This window comes from Nerophis ophidion, linkage group LG25 (genome assembly GCF_033978795.1).
Source record: "Nerophis ophidion isolate RoL-2023_Sa linkage group LG25, RoL_Noph_v1.0, whole genome shotgun sequence".
In the NCBI taxonomy this organism is placed as follows: Eukaryota; Metazoa; Chordata; class Actinopteri; order Syngnathiformes; family Syngnathidae; genus Nerophis; species Nerophis ophidion.
This window is the reverse complement of record NC_084635.1, coordinates 39,140,721-39,161,182: the sequence shown is the minus strand read 5'-3', so window position 1 is coordinate 39,161,182 and position 20,462 is coordinate 39,140,721. Positions and strand designations below refer to the sequence as shown.

Below are 20,462 nucleotides of genomic sequence, written 5' to 3'. Positions count from 1 at the left end.
GGGCAGGTGTGACAGGTGTAGACAGAGGACAGGTGTGACAGGTGTAGACGGAGGGCAGGTGTGACAGGTGTAGAGGGAGGGCAGGTGTGACAGGTGTAGACGGAGGGCAGGTGTGACAGGTGTAGACGGAGAGCAGGTGTGACAGGTGTAGACTGAGGGCAGGTGTGACAGGTGTAGACGGAGGGCAGGTGTGGCAGGTGTAGAGGGAGGGCAGGTGTGACAGGTGTAGACGGAGGGCAGGTGTGACAGGTGTAGACGGGGGTAGGTATGACAAGTGTAGACCAAGGGCAGGTGTGACAGGTGTAGACGGAGGGCAGGTGTGACAGGTGTAGAGGGAGGGCAGGTGTGACAGGTGTAGACAGAGGACAGGTGTGACAGGTGTAGACGGAGGACAGGTGTGACAGGTGTAGACGGAGGGCAGGTGGGACAGGTGTAGAGGGAGGGCAGGTGTGACAGGTGTAGACAGAGGACAGGTGTGACAGGTGTAGACAGAGGGAAGTGTGACAGGTGTAGACGGAGGGCAGGTGTGACAGGTGTAGACGGAGGGCAGGTGTACCTGAAGTCCTGGCTGTTGCCCATGTCCCAGGCAGTAGGATGACACACCACCTGGCGTCCATCGTCAGGTTTGGTCAGCATGGAAGTGTTCCAGAAGGAGTCCAACATGCGATACAGACCCACTGACACAAAGAACTTCTCCGCCTCCTCAAACAGAGCACGCTCAGTCCAGCCCTGCAAGCACACTCACGTCATGTGCACTTAAGTCGCATGTTGGTGCTGTAGTACACTTATCATGTACACTTATCATGCACACTTATCATGCACACTTATCATGCACACTTATCTGCTAAGTCTATCATATTTGACCAAAGGTGATTACAGTAAAGAGTGTGACTGTACCTTCTCCACCATCGCTTTACTAACATCGATATCAGGCTTGTTGGGATACGGGAGTGACAGAGGATACAGGTTGGTCCAGAACCTTCCCCACATGTCTCCTGAAAAATCACACCATGAGGATCATACAAGATTCAAAATGAAAATGGATACATGTATATATGTAAATATTTAATTACACGTGTGTGTATGTATATACGTATATATGTGTGTGTATATATTTACATATACTTATATGTGTGTAGATACAGCATATATATATATATATATATATATATATATATATATACACACACACAGCATATATATATATATATATATATATATATATATATATATATATATATATATATATATATATACATAAACACATATATATGCATATATGTATACACACATATGCATATATACGTATATATACACACGTATATGTATATATCCACATTTATTTATATATCATAAACACACGCATATATACTGTGTGTCAGTATATATTTACATATACATATGCATGTGTGTATATATATATATATACCTCTATACATTATACATATATATATATATACACAGCATATATATATACATAAACACATATATATGCATATATGTATACACATATATGCATATATATGTATATATACACATGTACGTATATGCATATATACACATATATAATTATATATCATAAACACACGCATATATACAAACACACATATATACTGTGTGTCTGTATATATTTACATATACATATGCATGTGTATATATATATATATATATATATATATATATATATATATATATATATATATATATATTTATATATATATATATATATATATATATATATATATATATATATATATATATATATATATAGATATATATATATATGTGTATATATATATATATATATATATATATATATATATATATATATATATATATATATATATATATATATATATATATATATATATATATATATATATATATATATATATATATATATATATATACTTTCACAGGAGATCTCTGGCCACTGAGCTGCCAGTCTTTTATTGTGAAATCCAGAGAGGAAGTTCTCACCCAGGAGATGTGCAGGCAGTGGACCTCCAGCCTGGACGTGCTGACCATACACCTCCATGAGTTTGGCCCTCACATACGCATGCAGCTCCTTGTACAGAGGCAGGATCTGGGCCAGCACGTTACTCACGTTACTCACACAAGCCGTCAATAGATCAATCAATCAATCAATCAATCAATCACCTGTTTGTAGATGGAGCGTACGTCCTCCATCAGCTGCTGGCGTGTGTAGTTGTATGGACTTTCTTCCTCAACAGTCTCATAGTTGTACCTCCAGTATGCACCATAGTCCTCAAACCCTGCAAGTAGTACATATAGTACATACATACATATACTTATATATATATGTATATATATATATATATATATATATATATATATACACTGTATGTCCTTGAATTGCCGCCGGGGCGCTAATTATTTTAAAACCTCTTCTCACTCCAGCGCTTACCAAAGGCATGCGGTAAATTTAGGCCTGCACTTATTAATTTGAGTGTGATGTAAGGATACCATCATGAAAAGCACATTTGATAAAAAAAATATTATTATGGTCTAACCTTTACTTATAAATGAAGTCCATGCGCAGCTCCTTCTGATCAAAAGCATCGATAATTTGTTTACAGAAGTCTTCCTTATCTTTCTTCAGTTTTAAAAGTCTCTCTGTCTGGATGGAGATCTTCCTTTATTACCTCCTGTTTCCATTGAAAGTCCAGTTTAGAAAACGGTTTCATTTTAGATATGTAATCCTCCATGTTAAAAGTGCAAGCGAGAGGAACAAATAAACGATGGCTGCTTGTTGTCACTTCTTCTGCAGCCGAGTAGTCGCAAGAAGGATCACTAGCGCCCTCTACCACCAGGAGGCGGGAGCCATTTAATGACTCATATTTGACACACGTAGCTACGGTATATTAATAAAAACATAGCTGCTTACTGTTCTTTTTTAGCATATTCAATAGCTTGGACCTTAAATCCTACTGAATAGCTCTTAATCTTCTTCCCTTTATGCGATTTCAAATGATTGAAATCAGCCTCCTCCATTTTGAAAATGATGACAGGTGAAGTGTCACTCGTGACGTGACGAGTTTGACCCGGTGGAAATTCTAGGCAGGCGAATACTATATACCTGGCGGCAATTCAAGGAAATACAGTATATATATATATACATATATATGTATGTATATATATATATAAGTGTGTGTCTGTGTGTGGTCACCATTGAGTTTGGCAGCCTGGTTCTTGAGGTGGACATAGTCTTCATACAAAGGTCTCATCCTCTGTCCCACTTGTCTCCTCCAGCCCTCCCAGACATGCAGACGCTCAGCGTAGTCTCGACTGTTAGCCATCACCTCCTCCAGGCCTGCAAGCAGCACCAGGCAGGAAGTTGAGTGATGCGGACACATTTGTTACCGGATACTTTCTAATACTGCCTTGTGTGAGTGATATGTAACCATAATTATTTGATGCTTCATTATTATGCATTTTCAGCAGGTGCGACTTATACTCCGAAAAATGCGGTACCAGTCGTCGTGACATTGCTGGTTTCATGAGCAGAGGAGCATGTTCGGCAGCGCACGCACACAGAGTACTTACAAGTAGACAGAAAAGGGAGAATGGACGCATTTTGACCTGAACACTAAAGATGAAGGTGAAGTTATAACAGTGTTTTAGCTACTTCCAAATCACTAATCCTTGCCTCCATGGCGACAAATAAACTAAGTTTCTTACAAGTAACATTATCACTGCAGGACGAGAAATAGCTAAACATGCTTCAGTACACCGGCGTCACAATAGATGGATCTACACCTGACATCCACTGTAATGATACCAAGTACAGTGGCGTATCTAGTCTATACTACCAGCCCTTTGAGACACTTGTGATTTAGGGCTATATGAATAAACATTGATTGATTGATTGATATTGACTAATGTTTTATTGTTCAATGATTACACATGTCTAGCTTGTGTGCTATTGTGGGCTTAGCTGTTGTGTAGCTGCCAGCTCCCAGTAGCCTATAGCCTAGCATGTTTACCTTTTGTAGATGACTTTGGAGGACATTTAGATGTAAACACTCATGATATCGCATACAAGTCAATACACTGCTTGTATTGCACGTGATATCACACAAAAGAAAACACTCTGCTTGTATCGCACATGATATCGCACACAAGTGAACACTCTGCTTGTGTCGCACATGATATCACACATAACCTAACACTTTGCTTGTATTGCACACGATATCACATACAAGTAAACACACTGCTTACATCGCGCATTATATCACACACAAGTAAACACTATAGGACCTATTGTACTACACATGATATCACACACAAAGTAAACACACTGCAGGACTGATTGTATCACACATGATATCACACACAAGTAAACGCGCTGCAGGACTGCTTTTATTGCACATGATATCACACACAAGTAAACACTCTGCAGGACTGCTTGTATCGCACATGATAGCACACACAAGTAAACACTGCCTGACTTATTCTATCGCACATGATATCACACACAAGTAAACACTCTGCAGGACTGCTTGTATCACACATGACATCCCACACAAGTAAACACTGCCCGACTTATTGTATGCACATGATATCACACAAGTAAATATGCTACAGGACTGCTTGTATTGCGCATGATATCACACACAAGTAAACACACTGCAGAACTGCTTGTATCACACGTGATATCACACACAAGTAAACACACCGCAGGACTGCTCGTGTCGCACATGATATCACACACAAGTGAACACTCTGCAGGACTGCTTGTATCGCACATGATATCACACACAAGTAAACACTGCAGAACTGCTTGTATCGCACATGATATCACACACAAGTGAACACGCTGCAGGACTGCTTGTATCGCACATGAAATCACACAGAAGTAAACACACTGCAGGACTGCTTGTATCGCACATGATATCACACAGAAGTTAACACTATGCAGGACTGCTTGTATCGCACATGATATCACACACAAGTAAACGCACTGCAGGACTCCTTTTATTGCACATGATATCACACACAAGTAAACACTCCGCAGGACTGCTTGTGTCGCAGATGATATCACACACAAGTAAACACTCTGCAGGACAGCCTGCATCACAGATATCACACACAAGTAAACACTCTGCAGGACAGCTTGTATCACACATGATGTCACACACAAGTAAACACTCTGCAGGGCTGCTTGTATCACACATGATATCACACACAAGTAAACACTGCCTGATTTATTGTATCGCACATGATGTCACACACAAGTAAACACTCTGCTTGATTTGCACATGACATCCCACACAAGTAAACACACTGCAGGACTGCTTGTATCGCACATGATATCACACACAAGTAAACGCGCTGCAGGACTGCTTGTATCGCACATGATATCACACACAATTAAACGCGCTGCAGGACTGCTTGTATCTCACATGATATCACACACAAAGAAAACACGCTGCATCTCACACCCTTTACATTCAAGATTATAATCCAATATGCTGTCCGATATTTGCTAATATTGGACAAGTATCGACATTATCGACAGTGTATCGGGACATTCCTGTTGTAAATCATGTTGTGTTGCTGGTGTCTGAAAAAGACTTTCTCAACACAAATGTCAAGTTTCGCTTGATTGATTGAGAAGAAAGTAAATGATGATACCAATCATCTCTACTTCAAAGAGGGAGTGCAAAGTTTCCAAGTAAATAAAAAGTTGTTGTTAATAATCAACTTTTGTACCTGGCTCCAAAGTCTGACAGTTGGAAGGTTGCTCCGTCAGACACACGCTGGCCGTGCTGTAGATGGTGCTCATCTCACTCAGGATGCTGCTGAGCTGCACAACATTCATGTACAACATTAATGTACTACACACACATGAGCAACATTAATGTACCGCACACAAACATGAGCAACATTAATGTACTACACACACATGAGCAACATTAATGTACCGCACACACACAGGAGCAACATTAATGTACTACACAAACATGAGCAACATTAATGTACTACACACACATGAGCAACATTAATGTACTACACAAACATGAGCAACATTAATGTACTACACACACATGAGCAACATTAATGTACCGCACACACACATGAGCAACATTAATGTACTACACAAACATGAGCAACATTAATGTACTACACACACATGAGCAACATTAATGTACCGCGCACACACATGAGCAACATTAATGTACTACACAAACATGAGCAACATTAATGTACTACACACACATGAGCAACGTTAATGTACTACACAAACATGAGCAACATTAATGTACTACACACACATGAGCAACATTAATGTACCCCGCACACACATGAGCAACATTAATGTACTACACAAACATGAGCAACATTAATGTACTACACACACATGAGCAACATTAATGTACTACACAAACATGAGCAACATTAATGTACTACACACACATGAGCAACGTTAATGTACTACACAAACATGAGCAACATTAATGTACTACACACACATGAGCAACATTAATGTACCGCGCACACACATGAGCAACATTAATGTACTACACAAACATGAGCAACATTAATGTACTACACACACATGAGCAACGTTAATGTACTACACAAACATGAGCAACATTAATGTACTACACACACATGAGCAACATTAATGTACTACGCAAACATGAGCAACATTAATGTACTACACACACATGAGCAACATTAATGTACTACACAAACATGAGCAACATTAATGTACTACACAAACATGAGCAACATTAATGTACTGCACACACATGAGCAACATTAATGTACTACACACACATGAGCAACATTAATGTATCGCACACACATGAGCAACATTAATGTACTACACACACATGAGCAACATTAATGTACTACACACACATGAGCAACATTAATGTACTACACACACATGAGCAACATTAATGTACTACACACACATGAGCAACATTAATGTACTACACACACATGAGCAACATTAATGTACTACACACACATGAGCAACATTAATGTACTACACAAACATGAGCAACATTAATGTACTACACACACATGAGCAACATTAATGTACTACACACACATGAGCAACATTAATGTACTACACACACATGAGCAACGTTAATGTACTACACAAACATGAGCAACATTAATGTACTACACACACATGAGCAACGTTAATGTACTACACAAACATGAGCAACATTAATGTACTACACACACATGAGCAACGTTAATGTACTACACACACATGAGCAACATTAATGTACTGCACACACATGAGCAACATTAATGTACTGCACACACATGAGCAACATTAATGTACTACACACACATGAGCAACATTAATGTACTACACAAACATGAGCAACATTAATGTACTACACAAACATGAGCAACATTAATGTACTACACACACATGAGCAACATTAATGTACCGCACACACACATGAGCAACATTAATGTACTACACAAACATGAGCAACATTAATGTACTACACACACATGAGCAACATTAATGTACTACACACACATGAGCAACGTTAATGTACTACACAAACATGAGCAACATTAATGTACTACACACACATGAGCAACGTTAATGTACTACACAAACATGAGCAACATTAATGTACTACACACACATGAGCAACGTTAATGTACTACACAAACATGAGCAACATTAATGTACTACACACACATGAGCAACATTAATGTACCGCGCACACACATGAGCAACATTAATGTACTACACAAACATGAGCAACATTAATGTACTACACACACATGAGCAACATTAATGTACTACACACACATGAGCAACGTTAATGTACTACACAAACATGAGCAACATTAATGTACTACACACACATGAGCAACATTAATGTACCGCGCACACACATGAGCAACATTAATGTACTACACAAACATGAGCAACATTAATGTACTACACACACATGAGCAACGTTAATGTACTACACAAACATGAGCAACATTAATGTACTACACACACATGAGCAACATTAATGTACTACGCAAACATGAGCAACATTAATGTACTACACACACATGAGCAACATTAATGTACTACACAAACATGAGCAACATTAATGTACTACACAAACATGAGCAACATTAATGTACTGCACACACATGAGCAACATTAATGTACTACACACACATGAGCAACATTAATGTATCGCACACACATGAGCAACATTAATGTACTACACACACATGAGCAACATTAATGTACTACACACACATGAGCAACATTAATGTACTACACACACATGAGCAACATTAATGTACTACACACACATGAGCAACATTAATGTACTACACACACATGAGCAACATTAATGTACTACACAAACATGAGCAACATTAATGTACTACACACACATGAGCAACATTAATGTACTACACACACATGAGCAACATTAATGTACTACACACACATGAGCAACGTTAATGTACTACACAAACATGAGCAACATTAATGTACTACACACACATGAGCAACGTTAATGTACTACACAAACATGAGCAACATTAATGTACTACACACACATGAGCAACGTTAATGTACTACACACACATGAGCAACATTAATGTACTGCACACACATGAGCAACATTAATGTACTGCACACACATGAGCAACATTAATGTACTACACACACATGAGCAACATTAATGTACTACACAAACATGAGCAACATTAATGTACTACACAAACATGAGCAACATTAATGTACTACACACACATGAGCAACATTAATGTACCGCACACACACATGAGCAACATTAATGTACTACACAAACATGAGCAACATTAATGTACTACACACACATGAGCAACATTAATGTACTACACACACATGAGCAACGTTAATGTACTACACAAACATGAGCAACATTAATGTACTACACACACATGAGCAACGTTAATGTACTACACAAACATGAGCAACATTAATGTACTACACACACATGAGCAACGTTAATGTACTACACAAACATGAGCAACATTAATGTACTACACACACATGAGCAACATTAATGTACCGCGCACACACATGAGCAACATTAATGTACTACACAAACATGAGCAACATTAATGTACTACACACACATGAGCAACATTAATGTACTACACACACATGAGCAACGTTAATGTACTACACAAACATGAGCAACATTAATGTACTACACACACATGAGCAACATTAATGTACCCCGCACACACATGAGCAACATTAATGTACTACACAAACATGAGCAACATTAATGTACTACACACACATGAGCAACATTAATGTACTACACAAACATGAGCAACATTAATGTACTACACACACATGAGCAACGTTAATGTACTACACAAACATGAGCAACATTAATGTACTACACACACATGAGCAACATTAATGTACCGCGCACACACATGAGCAACATTAATGTACTACACAAACATGAGCAACATTAATGTACTACACACACATGAGCAACGTTAATGTACTACACAAACATGAGCAACATTAATGTACTACACACACATGAGCAACATTAATGTACTACGCAAACATGAGCAACATTAATGTACTACACACACATGAGCAACATTAATGTACTACACAAACATGAGCAACATTAATGTACTACACAAACATGAGCAACATTAATGTACTGCACACACATGAGCAACATTAATGTACTACACACACATGAGCAACATTAATGTATCGCACACACATGAGCAACATTAATGTACTACACACACATGAGCAACATTAATGTACTACACACACATGAGCAACATTAATGTACTACACACACATGAGCAACATTAATGTACTACACACACATGAGCAACATTAATGTACTACACACACATGAGCAACATTAATGTACTACACACACATGAGCAACATTAATGTACTACACAAACATGAGCAACATTAATGTACTACACACACATGAGCAACATTAATGTACTACACACACATGAGCAACATTAATGTACTGCACACACATGAGCAACATTAATGTACTGCACAAACATGAACAACATTAATGTACTACACACACATGAGCAACATTAATGTACTACACACACATGAGCAACATTAATGTACTGCACACACATGAGCAACATTAATGTACTACACACACATGAGCAACATTAATGTACTACACACACATGAGCAACATTAATGTACTACACACACATGAGCAACATTAATGTACTACACACACATGAGCAACATTAATGTACTACACACACATGAACAACATTAATGTACTACACACACATGAGCAACATTAATGTACTACACACACATGAGCAACATTAATGTACTACACACATATGAGCAACATTAATGTACTACACAAACATGGACAACATTAATGTACTACACACACATGAGCAACATTAATGTACTACACACACATGAACAACATTAATGTACTACACACACATGAGCAACATTAATGTACTGCACACACATGAGCAACATTAATGTACTACACACACATGAGCAACATTAATGTACTACACACACATGAGCAACATTAATGTACTACACACACATGAGCAACATTAATGTACTACACAAACATGAGCAACATTAATGTACTACACACACATGAGCAACATTAATGTACTACACAAACATGGACAACATTAATGTACTGCACAAACATGAACAACATTAATGTACTACACACACATGAGCAACATTAATGTACTGCACAAACATGAACAACATTAATGTACTACAGACACATGAGCAACATTAATGTACTACACACACATGAGCAACATTAATGTACTGCACACACATGAACAACATTAATGTACTACACACACATGAGCAACATTAATGTACTACACACACATGAGCAACATTAATGTACTACACACACATGAGCAACATTAATGTACTACACACACATGAGCAACATTAATGTACTACACAAACATGGACAACATTAATGTACTACACACACATGAGCAACATTAATGTACTACACACACATGAACAACATTAATGTACTACACACACATGAGCAACATTAATGTACTGCACACACATGAGCAACATTAATGTACTACACAAACATGAACAACATTAATGTACTACACAAACATGAACAACATTAATGTACTACACACACATGAGCAACATTAATGTACTGCACACACATGAGCAACATTAATGTACTACACACACATGAGCAACATTAATGTACTACACAAACATGGACAACATTAATGTACTACACACACATGAGCAACATTAATGTACTACACACACATGAACAACATTAATGTACTACACACACATGAGCAACATTAATGTACTGCACACACATGAGCAACATTAATGTACTACACAAACATGAACAACATTAATGTACTACACAAACATGAACAACATTAATGTACTACACACACATGAGCAACATTAATGTACTGCACACACATGAGCAACATTAATGTACTACACACACATGAGCAACATTAATGTACTACACAAACATGAACAACATTAATGTACTACACACACATGAGCAACATTAATGTACTACACACACATGAGCAACATTAATGTACTACACAAACATGAGCAACATTAATGTACTACACACACATGAGCAACATTAATGTACTACACACACATGAGCAACATTAATGTACTACACACACATGAGCAACATTAATGTACTACACACACATGATAAACATTAATGCACTGCACAAACATGAAAAACATTAATGTACTACACAAACATGACAAATAATGTAGTGCGCAAACATGAGCAACAATAATGTACAACACAAACATGAGCAACATTAATGTAGTGCATAAACAAGGGAAAACTTAATGTAGTGAACAAACATGAGCAACGTTAATGTAGTGAACAACATGAGCAAGATGAATGTAGTGAGCAACATGAATGTAGTAGACCAAGGTGAGCTAGATGAATGTAGTGAGCAACATGAATGTAGTGAGCAACATGAATGTACTACACATACATGAGCAACATTAATGTAGTGCATAAACAAGGGAAAACTTAATGTAGTGAACAAACATGAGCAACGTTAATGTAGTGAACAACATGAGCAAGATGAATGTAGTGAGCAACATGAATGTAGTAGACCAAGGTGAGCTAGATGAATGTAGTGAGCAACATGAATGTAGTGAGCAACATGAATGTAGTGAGCAACATGAATGTAGTAGACCAAGGTGAGCAAGATGAATGTAGTTAGCAACATGAATGTAGTGAGCAAGATGAATGTAGTAGACCAAGGTGAGCAAGATGAATGTAGTGAGCAACATGAATGTAGTGAGCAAGATGAATGTAGTAGACCAAGGTGAGCAAGATGAATGTAGTGAGCAACATGAATGTAGTAGACCAAGGTGAGCAAGATGAATGTAGTGAGCAACATGAATGTAGTAGACCAAGGTGAGAAAGATGAATGTAGTGAGCAACATGAATGTAGTGAGCAAGGTGAGCAAGATGAATGTAGTGAACAACATGAATGTAGTAGACCAAGGTGAGCAAGATGAATGTAGTGAGCAACATGAATGTAGTGAGCAAGGTGAGCAACATGAATGTAGTGAGCAACATGAATGTAGTAGACCAAGGTGAGCTAGATGAATGTAGTGAGCAAGATGAATGTAGTGATCAACATGAATGTAGTGAGCAACATGAATGTAGTGAGCAAGGTGAGCAAGATGAATGTAGTGATAAACATGAATGTAGTAGACCAAGGTGAGCAAGATGAATGTAGTGAGCAAGATGAATGTAGTGAGCAAGGTGCTCAACATGAATGTAGTGAGCAACATGAATGTAGTAGACCAAGGTGAGCTAGATGAATTTAGTGAGCAACATGAATGTAGTGAGCAACATGAATGTAGTAGACCAAGGTGAGCAAGATGAATGTAGTTAGCAACATGAATGTAGTGAGCAAGATGAATGTAGTAGACCAAGGTGAGCAAGATGAATGTAGTGAGCAACATGAATGTAGTAGACCAAGGTGAGCAAGATGAATGTAGTGAGCAACATGAATGTAGTAGACCAAGGTGAGAAAGATGAATGTAGTGAGCAACATGAATGTAGTGAGCAAGGTGAGCAAGATGAATGTAGTGAACAACATGAATGTAGTAGACCAAGGTGAGCAAGATGAATGTAGTGAGCAACATGAATGTAGTGAGCAAGGTGAGCAACATGAATGTAGTGAGCAACATGAATGTAGTAGACCAAGGTGAGCTAGATGAATGTAGTGAGCAAGATGAATGTAGTGAGCAACATGAATGTAGTGAGCAACATGAATGTAGTGAGCAAGGTGAGCAAGATGAATGTAGTGATCAACATGAATGTAGTAGACCAAGGTGAGCAAGATGAATGTAGTGAGCAACATGAATGTAGTGAGCAAGGTGAGCAACATGAATGTAGTGAGCAACATGAATGTAGTAGACCAAGGTGAGCTAGATGAATTTAGTGAGCAAGATGAATGTAGTGAGCAACATGAATGTAGTGAGCAACATGAATGTAGTAGACCAAGGTGAGCAAGATGAATGTAGTAGACCAAGGTGTGCAACATGAGTGTAGTGAGCAAGATGAATGTAGTGAGCAACATGAATGTAGTGAGCAACATGAATGTAGTAGACCAAGGTGAGCAAGATGAATGTAGTAGACCAAGGTGAGCAAGATGAATGTAGTGAGCAACATGAATGTAGTAGACCAAGGTGAGCAAGATGAATGTAGTGAGCAACATGAATGTAGTAGACCAAGGTGAGAAAGATGAATGTAGTGAGCAACATGAATGTAGTGAGCAAGGTGAGCAAGATGAATGTAGTGAGCAACATGAATGTAGTAGACCAAGGTGAGCAAGATGAATGTAGTGAGCAACATGAATGTAGTGAGCAAGGTGAGCAACATGAATGTAGTGAGCAACATGAATGTAGTAGACCAAGGTGAGCTAGATGAATGTAGTGAGCAAGATGAATGTAGTGAGCAACATGAATGTAGTGAGCAACATGAATGTAGTGAGCAAGGTGAGCAAGATGAATGTAGTGATCAACATGAATGTAGTAGACCAAGGTGACCAAGATGAATGTAGTGAGCAACATGAATGTAGTGAGCAAGGTGAGCAACATGAATGTAGTGAGCAACATGAATGTAGTAGACCAAGGTGAGCTAGATGAATTTAGTGAGCAAGATGAATGTAGTGAGCAACATGAATGTAGTGAGCAACATGAATGTAGTAGACCAAGGTGAGCAAGATGAATGTAGTAGACCAAGGTGTGCAACATGAGTGTAGTGAGCAACATGAATGTAGTGAGCAAGGTGAGCAACATGAATGTAGTGAGCAACATGAATGTAGTAGACCAAGGTGAGCTAGATGAATTTAGTGAGCAAGATGAATGTAGTGAGCAACATGAATGTAGTGAGCAACATGAATGTAGTAGACCAAGGTGAGCAAGATGAATGTAGTTAGCAACATGAATGTAGTAGACCAAGGTGAGCAAGATGAATGTAGTGAGCAACATGAATGTAGTAGACCAAGGTGAGCAAGATGAATGTAGTGAGCAACATGAATGTAGTAGACCAAGGTGAGCAAGATGAATGTAGTGAGCAACATGAATGTAGTAGACCAAGGTGAGCAAGATGAATGTAGTAGACCAAGGTGAGCAAGATGAATGTAGTAGACCAAGGTGAGCAAGATGAATGTAGTTAGCAACATGAATGTAGTGAGCAAGATGAATGTAGTAGACCAAGGTGAGTAAGATGAATGTAGTTAGCAACATGAATGTAGTGAGCAACATGAATGTAGTAGACCAAGGTGAGTAAGATGAATGTAGTGAGCAACATGAATGTAGTAGACCAAGGTGAGCAAGATGAATGTAGTGAGCAACATGAATGTAGTAGACCAAGGTGAGCAAGATGAATGTAGTGAGCAACATGAATGTAGTAGACCAAGGTGAGTAAGATGAATGTAGTGAGCAACATGAATGTAGTAGACCAAGGTGAGCAAGATGAATGTAGTGAGCAACATGAATGTAGTAGACCAAGGTGAGCAAGATGAATGTAGTGAGCAACATGAATGTAGTAGACCAAGGTGAGCAAGATGAATGTAGTGAGCAAGATGAATGTAGTGAGCAAGGTGAGCAAGATGAATGTAGTGAACAACATGAATGTAGTAGACCAAGGTGAGCAAGATGAATGTAGTGAGCAACATGAATGTAGTGAGCAAGGTGAGCAAGATGAATGTAGTGAACAACATGAATGTAGTGAGCAACATGAATGTAGTAGACCAAGGTGAGCAACATGAATGTAGTGAGCAACATGAATGTAGTAGACCAAGGTGTGCAAGATGAATGTAGTGAGCAAGGTGAGCAAGATGAATGTAGTGAGCAACATGAATGTAGTGAGCAACATGAATGTAGTAGACCAAGGTGAGCAACATGAATGTAGTGAGCAACATGAATGTAGTAGACCAAGGTGAGCTAGATGAATGTAGTGAGCAACATGAATGTAGTGAGCAACATGAATGTAGTAGACCAAGGTGAGCAAGATGAATGTAGTGAGCAACATGAATGTAGTAGACCAAGGTGAGCAAGATGAATGTAGTGAGCAAGATGAATGTAGTGAGCAAGGTGAGCAAGATGAATGTAGTGAACAACATGAATGTAGTGAGCAAGGTGAGCAAGATGAATGTAGTGAGCAACATGAATGTAGTAGACCAAGGTGAGCAAGATGAATGTAGTGAGCAAGATGAATGTAGTAGACCAAGGTGAGCAAGATGAATGTAGTGAGCAACATGAATGTAGTGAGCAAGGTGAGCAAGATGAATGTAGTGAACAACATGAATGTAGTGAGCAACATGAATGTAGTAGACCAAGGTGAGCTAGATGAATGTAGTGAGCAACATGAATGTAGTGAGCAACATGAATGTAGTAGACCAAGGTGAGCAACATGAATGTAGTGAGCAACATGAATGTAGTAGACCAAGGTGTGCAAGATGAATGTAGTGAGCAAGGTGAGCAAGATGAATGTAGTGAGCAACATGAATGTAGTGAGCAACATGAATGTAGTAGACCAAGGTGAGCAACATGAATGTAGTAGACCAAGGTGAGCTAGATGAATGTAGTGAGCAACATGAATGTAGTGAGCAACATGAATGTAGTAGACCAAGGTGTGCAACATGAATGTAGTGAGCAACATGAATGTAGTAGACCAAGGTGTGCAACATGAATGTAGTGAGCAACATGAATGTAGTAGACCAAGGTGTGCAACATGAATGTAGTGAGCAACATGAATGTAGTGAGCAACATGAATGTAGTAGACCAAGGTGTGCAACATGAATGTAGTGAGCAACATGAATGTAGTGAGCAACATGAATGTAGTAGACCAAGGTGTGCAACATGAATGTAGTGAGCAACATGAATGTAGTAGACCAAGGTGTGCAACATGAATGTAGTGAGCAACATGAATGTAGTGAGCAACATGAATGTAGTAGACCAAGGTGTGCAAGATGAATGTAGTGAGCAAGGTGAGCAAGATGAATGTAGTGAGAAACATGAATGTAGTGAGCAACATGAATGTAGTAGACCAAGGTGAGCAACATGAATGTAGTGAGCAACATGAATGTAGTAGACCAAGGTGAGCTAGATGAATGTAGTGAGCAACATGAATGTAGTGAGCAACATGAATGTAGTAGACCAAGGTGTGCAACATGAATGTAGTGAGCAACATGAATGTAGTAGACCAAGGTGTGCAACATGAATGTAGTGAGCAACATGAATGTAGTAGACCAAGGTGTGCAACATGAATGTAGTGAGCAACATGAATGTAGTGAGCAACATGAATGTAGTAGACCAAGGTGTGCAACATGAATGTAGTGAGCAACATGAATGTAGTGAGCAACATGAATGTAGTAGACCAAGGTGTGCAACATGAATGTAGTGAGCAACATGAATGTAGTGAGCAACATGAATGTAGTGAGCAACATGAATGTAGTAGACCAAGGTGTGCAACATGAATGTAGTGAGCAACATGAATGTAGTGAGCAACATGAATGTAGTAGACCAAGGTGTGCAACATGAATGTAGTGAGCAACATGAATGTAGTGAGCAACATGAATGTAGTGAGCAACATGAATGTAGTAGACCAAGGTGTGCAACATGAATGTAGTGAGCAACATGAATGTAGTGAGCAACATGAATGTAGTGAGCAACATGAATGTAGTAGACCAAGGTGAGCAACATGAATGTAGTGAGCAACATGAATGTAGTAGACCAAGGTGAGCAAGATGAATGTAGTGAGCAACATGAATGTAGTGAGCAACATGAATGTAGTAGACCAAGGTGTGCAACATGAATGTAGTGAGCAACATGAATGTAGTAGACCAAGGTGTGCAACATGAATGTAGTGAGCAACATGAATGTAGTGAGCAACATGAATGTAGTAGACCAAGGTGTGCAACATGAATGTAGTGAGCAACATGAATGTAGTGAGCAACATGAATGTAGTAGACCAAGGTGTGCAACATGAATGTAGTGAGCAACATGAATGTAGTGAGCAACATGAATGTAGTGAGCAACATGGATGTAGTAGACCAAGGTGTGCAACATGAATGTAGTGAGCAACATGAATGTAGTGAGCAACATGAATGTAGTAGACCAAGGTGTGCAACATGAATGTAGTGAGCAACATGAATGTAGTGAGCAACATGAATGTAGTAGACCAAGGTGTGCAACATGAATGTAGTGAACAACATGAATGTAGTGAGCAACATGAATGTAGTGAGCAACATGAATGTAGTAGACCAAGGTGAGCAACATGAATGTAGTGAGCAACATGAATGTAGTAGACCAAGGTGAGCAAGATGAATGTAGTGAGCAACATGAATGTAGTGAGCAACATGAATGTAGTAGACCAAGGTGAGCAACATGAATGTAGTGAGCAACATGAATGTAGTAGACCAAGGTGAGCAAGATGAATGTAGTGAGCAACATGAATGTAGTGAGCAACATGAATGTAGTAGACCAAGGTGTGCAACATGAATGTAGTGAGCAACATGAATGTAGTGAGCAACATGAATGTAGTGAGCAACATGAATGTAGTAGACCAAGGTGAGCAACATGAATGTAGTGAGCAACATGAATGTAGTAGACCAAGGTGAGCAAGATGAATGTAGTGAGCAACATGAATGTAGTAGACCAAGGTGAGCAAGATGAATGTAGTGAGCAACATGAATGTAGTGAGCAACATGAATGTAGTAGACCAAGGTGAGCAACATGAATGTAGTGAGCAACATGAATGTAGTAGACCAAGGTGAGCAAGATGAATGTAGTGAGCAACATGAATGTAGTGAGCAACATGAATGTAGTAGACCAAGGTGTGCAACATGAATGTAGTGAGCAACATGAATGTAGTGAGCAACATGAATGTAGTAGACCAAGGTGTGCAACATGAATGTAGTGAGCAACATGAATGTAGTGAGCAACATGAATGTAGTGAGCAACATGAATGTAGTAGACCAAGGTGTGCAACATGAATGTAGTGAGCAACATGAATGTAGTGAGCAACATGAATGTAGTGAGCAACATGAATGTAGTGAGCAACATGAATGTAGTAGACCAAGGTGTGCAACATGAATGTAGTGAGCAACATGAATGTAGTAGACCAAGGTGTGCAACATGAATGTAGTGAGCAACATGAATGTAGTGAGCAACATGAATGTAGTAGACCAAGGTGTGCAACATGAATGTAGTGAGCAACATGAATGTAGTGAGCAACATGAATGTAGTAGACCAAGGTGTGCAACATGAATGTAGTGAGCAACATGAATGTAGTGAGCAACATGAATGTAGTGAGCAACATGGATGTAGTAGACCAAGGTGTGCAACATGAATGTAGTGAGCAACATGAATGTAGTGAGCAACATGAATGTAGTAGACCAAGGTGTGCAACATGAATGTAGTGAGCAACATGAATGTAGTGAGCAACATGAATGTAGTGAGCAACATGAATGTAGTAGACCAAGGTGTGCAACATGAATGTAGTGAACAACATGAATGTAGTGAGCAACATGAATGTAGTGAGCAACATGAATGTAGTAGACCAAGGTGAGCAACATGAATGTAGTGAGCAACATGAATGTAGTAGACCAAGGTGAGCAAGATGAATGTAGTGAGCAACATGAATGTAGTGAGCAACATGAATGTAGTAGACCAAGGTGAGCAACATGAATGTAGTGAGCAACATGAATGTAGTAGACCAAGGTGAGCAAGATGAATGTAGTGAGCAACATGAATGTAGTGAGCAACATGAATGTAGTAGACCAAGGTGTGCAACATGAATGTAGTGAGCAACATGAATGTAGTGAGCAACATGAATGTAGTGAGCAACATGAATGTAGTAGACCAAGGTGAGCAACATGAATGTAGTGAGCAACATGAATGTAGTAGACCAAGGTGAGCAAGATGAATGTAGTGAGCAACATGAATGTAGTGAGCAACATGAATGTAGTGAGCAAGATGAATGTAGTGAGTAAGATGAGTGCATGGCAGTGTTGTTTACGTACATGTTGTCCCTCCTCAGGCGAGAGAGCACCTGCACCTTTGTCTTGCAGGGCCAGTAGTTGCAACTTGATCTGAGCGTCCTTGATGTCCTGGACGGGGAACCTCCGAGCCTCCTCTGACTTGCGGGTGTAGAACTCGCCCCAAATCCTGCCTTGCTCCAACTGCAGGGAAGGAAGACGGCGTCATGGACTTTGGACTTTGATGATGGAGAAGAAGCAAGAAACTTACCAGTTTGTGTGAGTTGTGCTCGGTGATGTTGGTGTTGTAGACCCAGGAGGCCAGAGAGTACTGGTACATCTCAGAACTGGCCTGAGAGTTGAAGACCTGCAGGAACTCCTCAGCCTCCTTCTCCACTGCAGACTGACCACACCCACAACTAAACACAGACCACAAGCTCAGCAAAACCTTGGCCCACATTTTCATCTTCTTCTTCTTCTTCTTCTTCTTTTTCTTCTTCTTCTTCTGTTTCTTCTTGTGTGGCTGCTGCCACTCTGCCACACTCTCCCAGTCTGCCAGGTGAACACACCTGCAGCCTCCTTCATAATCTCCCGTGCTGCCTTCACCTTTGGACCTCCATATCTGAGCGGACAGATGAACAGACGTCATATTAGAAAATCACAGAAGCCTCAAACATGGGAGTGGTTTTTTTTTTCTGTTATTTGTAGTATTATTATTTTGATCATTTTGTGAAAACATTGCAGTAAAAATAAATAATTAAAAAAGGAAAAGCTGTTTTAGGAATGTGAATAATGTTTGTTTTTATGTTTCCATTAGTGACTTTTAATCAAACATTTGATTGTGTGACTTTTGCCATCAATAAAACATCAATTATAACCAAAACAATAAATTAATG

The 20,462-nt window shown here is 39.0% G+C and overlaps 1 protein-coding gene across 1 annotated transcript in view; it reads right to left on the bottom strand.

Annotated features, from left to right (window-relative positions):
* ace2 (angiotensin I converting enzyme 2) overlaps positions 1-20,189 on the bottom strand; it is a 38,673-nt gene extending 18,484 nt beyond the window's left edge. The window contains exons 1-8 of the mRNA XM_061887173.1: positions 19,838-20,189; positions 19,612-19,770; positions 5,737-5,830; positions 3,191-3,334; positions 2,161-2,276; positions 1,981-2,086; positions 898-995; positions 557-729 (exon numbers count right to left, since the gene is read on the bottom strand). Of these exons, the coding sequence (XP_061743157.1) occupies positions 557-729; positions 898-995; positions 1,981-2,086; positions 2,161-2,276; positions 3,191-3,334; positions 5,737-5,830; positions 19,612-19,770; positions 19,838-20,032 (1,085 nt within the window). The 5' untranslated portion in view covers positions 20,033-20,189. The remainder of the gene's footprint in view (positions 1-556; positions 730-897; positions 996-1,980; positions 2,087-2,160; positions 2,277-3,190; positions 3,335-5,736; positions 5,831-19,611; positions 19,771-19,837) is intronic.
* Between the last annotated feature and the right edge of the window lie 273 nt (positions 20,190-20,462).